This window comes from Montipora capricornis, chromosome 8, assembly GCF_036669925.1.
Source record: "Montipora capricornis isolate CH-2021 chromosome 8, ASM3666992v2, whole genome shotgun sequence".
NCBI lineage: Eukaryota > Metazoa > Cnidaria > Anthozoa > Scleractinia > Acroporidae > Montipora > Montipora capricornis.
Genome location: NC_090890.1, coordinates 29,227,951 through 29,234,664, shown reverse-complemented (window position 1 = coordinate 29,234,664; position 6,714 = coordinate 29,227,951). Strand labels below are relative to the sequence as shown.

Here is a 6,714-nt window from a genome sequence, read left to right as displayed (position 1 = left end):
TGTTGTATATGTGGGCATTTTGTCCTTGAGTTTTGAAAAAGTTCTCAGAATATCGCACATGTAAACCCAAACTAACGTGTTTCATTGTTCAAGAATAAAGGGGTTTAGAGGATAAGCACATCACAGAAGCAGGAGTCAATCTTCGAAAATAACTTCAAAAACAATGCGAATTGTGCAAGGTTTAATTGGTCCTCAACTTATAATTTCTCACGTGACAAACAAAACAAAACTCATAAATCAAGTAAAGAAGTTTGCAAAAGCATCTAAATCAGCCAGGTTTGTATTAAGTATAAAAAACAATCATGAACAACCAGCATTTTCAGGAACACGAGTGACAATGCTTTCACGCAAACATGAGGTATGGCACCAGGTTACTAAGCCACTGAATGATTGGCTTTTATTTGAAGAAACAGAAATGCCTTTTAGATCTCTCCACCTTTGGAAAACCAAAATTCCCAGTGTCTATTTCATAATTATTTGTGCTTGTGAGTATCTTCAACAATTAGAGTTGGACAAATCCTTTTTCATTTCACCTGGAATTGCTTAAATTCATTTTGACGTCTTTTGTCCACTGCGTTCGTTATGCCCAAGACAACATTATGTTAATTTTGAATAAATTATTTAGATGGAACTTGGCACTAAATCTTTGACCCGTGTATAAGTTAAGGGCAATTTTTGGAGCTTCTTTTGAGGCCATAAAAGGTCGACTTATACACGGGTACATATGGTATTTAAAATAAATATTACATTTCTTTGATTGATCAATCCTTTCATGGGAACACACGAGCCCAATAAACTGACCTGCTCCTAACAGAGTGGCTTCACAGCTCAGTTGGTAGATTAGCATTGCACCAGCATCGCAGAAGTCATGGGTTTAAATCCCGTTGAAGCACCTGAATATTTTCAGGTGTCTATAAGTCAGAGACAATTGCTCAAGGATGGTGCCTACTAATTCAAAGGTATTTTTGCGTGGCTTACTGAATATGCTGGAAAAGCAGATCTTAACCCTGCATTAATAAGCACCACCCATGGGAAATCCGGTATCTCGAGATGCGATGAAACGTATGTGCAATAACAATAGTAGGCACCATCCTTAAATTGTCCAGATAAGTGAGAGGATCACATGAATCGTTTGTCTATAACCTACACTTCAAATATACATTTTCTTCCATTTATTCCAACTGCATTTCATGCAAATTTTTGGGACGTTCTTACCATCATTTGTGAGGTACCAGTAAAAGTGATGCCACGAAAACTGCTCCTGTACATATCCTCTTGTCTTAAGTGACTGAAAGTGAAACAGAAAAGAAGCTCAGTCAATGGAATTCACCACACTAAGGTATTATTCTGCAACAAATCAAAATTGTTGGCTTGCATGTCAAGTAAGTGAAATAATGTTATTGCCACCCATTTGATCAATAAGGTCAAGTCTGAATTAACAAATAAAGAAGCCTTGACTGTGCTCTGTTCTGTTGTAAAGCACGCAGGAAGCGGCTAGAGCACGAAAAAAGTGAAGGGGAAACACGAGCTGATAGGCGAGTGTTTCTCCCTACTTCTTGAGTGCTCTAGCCGCTTAGTAAGTGCTTTACAACAGAACAGAGCACAGTCAAGGCATCTTTATTAGTTTTAAACTAACTAAATTCCATGTTGGCCTACAGCTGAACTACTGTAGGTTGGCTTCTAGAAATTACATGTAATAGAAACATTTGGAGTTCTTTTCATGCATTTCTCAAACTCAATAATAATTTAAAAGTTAATAAGCCAATTGCATTGCCCCATTCTGGTCACGCAGACAAGTTTGAAACCCAATTAAACACTACTTGTTAAATGACCTTCAAATTCATGTGGTTTGAAATCAATAACTTCAAACATAAGTTTTGAAATCAATTAATTTCAAAAACAAGTACAAAAAATGGCTCTTAATTATAAGTTACTATAATCTTTGAAAATACGAGCTGTCCATTTGCTTTTATAAACAGGCAGACTTCGGAACAGCACTGCTCACACAATCTTCTTCCTCCTTCCAGCTTTTAGGGCTCTAAATCTGCTAGCTGCACTCTCCATTACGACATAGTAATGACTCCGTGCATGCTCACAGCTCTCTCATACTGCTGAGAAACCATAAGGTGTACCAAAGATATTTGACTTGAAAAAAAGTGATTGAAATTATATTTCTTTTGTTGGAAAATTAATTTTCAAAAACTTGTGTGTCGTGCTTCATTAGATTTCCAAACACACAAAACCAGTTAAACCACTTGGCCCATGGTCTCATGGTTTAAAACGTTTTCTTGCGTTTGAAAATCCAATGAAGTACATTTGTACTCACACTCGTTTTTGAAATATTGCTACAAACATCAAACCACATCACCATAATAACAGCAGCCTTCACAAAGGGGAAAACTTAATGTTGATTGGCGAGACTAGACAATTTTCCTTTGTCACAAGGGCAGTAATCCAAAGTGCATGATAACTTGATTCTTATCGCCCACCCAAACATTGTTGTTTTGCTCCCCATTGGTTGAGGGCTTGTCAGCAGCACTAAGTTGGTTTTCTGGTAGAGGTATCTTGAAATGAGTTTTTTAAAAAACATTCAGAAAGTAACCTTGATTACAATGTACTTTTTTTCCTACTGGTTATACCTGCATAGCCTTGATTACTTGCAGATTTGGAACACCTTCAATTTCTGGATGCTTCTGGGCTTTAAAATCCTTCCTTGCCACTGCAACACCATCCTTGAAGAGGTGCTCGTAAATAAGAACCCTGTTTTTCTTAGGAATCAACATCCTACAGTACACGGGATAAAATGTCTCCTGAATTCCATTTTGCACAAAATAAAGCTTAGAAGTTCTCACAAGTCAAATGTCTTAATACATCATTCAATGAAACATGGAGTTTATTTAATGAGGGCCACAAACAACAGTTGTTATCACCAATTAAAATCTGGCCCTTCAAAGAAAAAATGGTACAGACAAGTATAACATGACAGAATAATTTCTAAACAAGTACAACTACATGTAAAACTTATATTGCAAAATAATAATATTGGAGAATTAATTTGCTTAAAAATACTTAGAAAACTTAAAACCTAATTACCAAGATAAGTCTGTACTGAAGACTGCCATAAGCAAAAATGCAATTTGTGTGAAATTGAAGAGGCATTTATAAGGTGCTAAGAATTCCAAACAACTGGAATGTAATGGACTAATTGTTTGATGATAAAAGAAGCAAGTACCACACACTTTTGGATAGTTTGGGCTACTGTATATTATTCTTATTATTATTCTTATTATTATTACGATACTATACTGTAGCTATAGATTTTACTCTAATGCAAGACGATTTTACTTGTCACCTTGAAGGGGGGGGGGGGGGGGGGCAGTTTCCTGTAGGGGTTACTCAGGGCCAATCACACAAAACACAACAACTTCAAGAATCCCAACTGCTTGGCAAATGCAGCTGAGAAGTTTAACCAGGGACTACCAGGGTCACATTCAACTGGTGGTCAGAGCCTGGCTTCAACCTGCAATGCCCACATCTCAAGGCCAGAGCCCTAACCAATGGACTACACTGTCTCTAACTAACTACTTTGCTTCTAGTTTTCAAGCCTTTTCTGGCAGTTACATGCAAAACCTGCTTATATCAGCATCAGTTTCAAGTACAACACCAATGGGCTTATCAATGAGGCAAAAACAAGTGGAAATTACCATGTAACAAAGCACCTTACAGCAAAAACTCCTACAAATTTCTTGCACCTAAGCTATGGAATATGCTCAAAGATAATTTAAGAAGTACTACAAGTATAACTTACTTTGGAAATAATATTATGTTAAGCTTATTAAAGTTGCAAAATTGTCTAGACTTTGCAGATGAAATAACAAGTACGAAGTTTCCATTTATAATTTTCTTTTATTGTGCATATACAACTTTTATTATCATTATTATTACTTTTTTTTCAACGGAGATCGTAGCGTTTTTTAATCCGAGGTGCAATAAAGTCTTAATACTGCTACTTCTACTGTGATTTTTGTTCCGTTTACTAACTATTGGTGAAATACCTAAGTTTTAACTCCACTGACAAACTACCAACTACAGCTGATTACTTAATGTTCTGGCAATCTATTTTCTTTTAAATATCACAACAGAATGGTCTGATGCTTAAAAAACCCTGCGGATTTCATTCACCTTCGCTCACCTCTATTTTTCAAAATGGCGATGGAAGCAAAAGGAACGAGAATGGTCATGCGCAACGATAACATGACCTTGGTGGCCAGGCCCAACCTCAAATACACTGTGTGCAGACTGGGGCGAGAAATAGTTGTGTTGTCAGTGTATTGTTGTGTAAGACAGAAAACGTGTGATTTTATCAAACCAAGAAATATTTATTACTTTTTAACCAGAATACGCGATATACGCCACCTTGTGAAACTGCTATGCTGATAGCATACTGTGTTTTTACTTCTACTAAATGATTTAATTTTGGACAGGTATAAGCGACTGATTCATATGCTAGGTAACAAGTTGTACGTTCAATGGAGTCATCCATTTTCTCACCCTTTGATGAGGATTTGAGTCCTCCCACACAGATATTTTCCTAATAGCACTATCTACAAGTTCATCGATTCGTTAACCTTCGAGGCACAGTGGGCAATGGGTTTTCTACTTCTATGTCCTTCAAGTAGGTCCACTGTCGATCACAACGACATTCAACGCCGCATTTTTCCGATCCACACGAGGAGCAAGGAAAATGACAACCCGGACAGTCTGTATCTTGACAATCACACACATCTCTACCATCAGACATTCGAATTCCGGATCGGTCGTGAAATGTTTGCTTCTGAGGCCGTTTCCTTTTTCTTTCTTGTCGTCTTTTTAACCTTTTTGCGGCATCTTTTAATTTTCCTTCTTTCACATCTAATCTCTTCAACTTACGCATTTCTCGCCGACTCGTGTCTGGGTTAAAATCTTTGAGCAGCGGACCCGGGTTCTTAAACTTCAAAGAATTAAGTAATTTCTCAGTCCATGAACTTTCCGAGCTTGTCGATCCTGTCCGAGTCACTTTCGCTGGAACTTGCAAAGAAAATCCTGGAAGAACTGGGGTTTCATCGGCGGTTGAAACGTTCGCTTCTCCGAGAAACGGCAATTTTAAAATCTTTTTCTCAGCTTGTTTTTGAACTTCAACGGAAGACATGGGCTCACAAAGTATCAAGAAGCATGCACTTGCTCCCAATCCTCTCCTGACAACCTAGTCAACACTAACTTCCGGTAAGTTTCATTCCAGTTGCTTTGATGGATGCTAAAAATTAAGTTTCACAATTTAGATTGGAGAAGATAGCTTATTTTAAGGTGTCCAAAACAAGACTAATAACAAATTTTCAAACAGAAATTCCCTACAGAGCGCAATCGACGCTTCCCAAATTAACTTCTGTATTTTGATTGGTCCACAGACAAAGGCTTCGGGGTTTGTTGCTTAGTTGTGAATCTAATTTGTTAAAAATTCATTTCAGTGGTGTTGGATAATTGTTCAAAGCAGCAAATCGTACGCATCGTTCGTATTTCTTTATTTAAGGTTAGATTTTGAACTTACAATTTATGCATAAATGTCCCTTTGTTCATTACAGGTTCGACGCTTGAATCTGACCTCACACGCACCGCAGTCAGACGTCGAAGACAACAGTGCCTTGATGAAAGAGGTTTGTTGTTCGTCGTTGATTAGCCACAATCGTATCTTAAATTTAGTGATAAGCCGTTCGCTTACTTGCTCTTTTTAAGCCAGATTTCACGTTTTGTGACAGAGAGACGAAAATATGAGTGAAACTGATGTTAAGGGGGAAACGCCGCCAGCAGTCACGGAAAAGACACCAAGTGAAGTCCAACAGGGATTGTTGTCGAAAATATCTGGCGAAGTTTACAGCAAAGCCGCTACAGTAGTTGGTGGATTTGGTTGGGTGGCCGGGACAGCCGTGTCAACGACATACACTGCAGTATCTGCCGTTAGCGGAGCCGCCTTGATTCCGTTCAGAAAATCCCCAAAAGATAAGTCAGATTGAACCAAGTTGAAAAACGAGGCTATGGTTTACCATAGTTATTTGCTTTTAGAGACAGAGATAAAACAACTTTTATGGATTGTTGATGAAGGGGCGCTAATCTGCAAAAACGAGAGGATATGGAATTTAAATTGTGCTTTAATAATTATACCAGCAGAGGATTCCATTTTCCTTTCATTTGAAGCTTGGCGCAGTTTCATTTGTATTAAAACGTGAAGATACTCACACGTCAATGACAATGTCACCTCAAAAATTGATTGCTCAGCTGAGATACCAAGAATTTAAAGCTACGAAGCGACACAATTTTGTAAAGGTTCTCTTTTTGATTGGGAAGGTTTCTATGTATGGGTTGGTAGGAATTATTTTGTAGTCAGTGATATAAATTGCTATAAGAAAATTGTAAATAGACAAAACACAGAACATTATTTCATAGTAGCCTTTCTCAAAAATACCTCACAATATTTCAAGCTAAATTTAATATATAAAACCACTGTGAAATAGATTCAGACATTGGTCTTTGCTTGGAATGTGAAATTAAAAAAAGTTGTCTACACAGAACCTACAAAGCTCTTCAATTTCTCCTTATCTGAAATCAAAAACATTGGGAAAGAACAGACCGAGATCTTGTGACATTTTGGAACCTGGTGGGCTGGAAAAAGCTGTATGACTT

At 37.5% G+C, this 6,714-nt stretch overlaps 2 protein-coding genes across 3 annotated transcripts in view; both read right to left on the bottom strand.

Moving 5' to 3' along the window:
- Positions 1 to 4,271, bottom strand: part of LOC138059121 (small ribosomal subunit protein eS10-like) — an 8,684-nt gene extending 4,413 nt beyond the window's left edge. Inside the window, exons 1-3 of one of the 2 annotated variants that reach the window (XM_068904655.1) lie at positions 4,193 to 4,271; positions 2,640 to 2,784; positions 1,216 to 1,288 (exon numbers count right to left, since the gene is read on the bottom strand). In XM_068904655.1, coding sequence (XP_068760756.1) covers positions 1,216 to 1,288; positions 2,640 to 2,783 — 217 coding nt within the window. In that variant the 5' untranslated portion in view covers position 2,784; positions 4,193 to 4,271. Of the gene's footprint in view, positions 1 to 1,215; positions 1,289 to 2,639; positions 2,785 to 4,182 lie in introns of both variants that reach the window. The other variant, XM_068904654.1, reaches the window with a different exon arrangement.
- A 168-nt stretch (positions 4,272 to 4,439) lies between these two features.
- LOC138059122 (ARL14 effector protein-like) lies at positions 4,440 to 5,469 on the bottom strand. The gene has a single exon (XM_068904656.1). The coding sequence runs from the start codon at positions 5,186 to 5,188 to the stop codon at positions 4,613 to 4,615; it is 576 nt and encodes a 191-aa protein (XP_068760757.1). The 5' UTR covers positions 5,189 to 5,469; the 3' UTR covers positions 4,440 to 4,612.
- Positions 5,470 to 6,714: the final 1,245 nt, after the last annotated feature.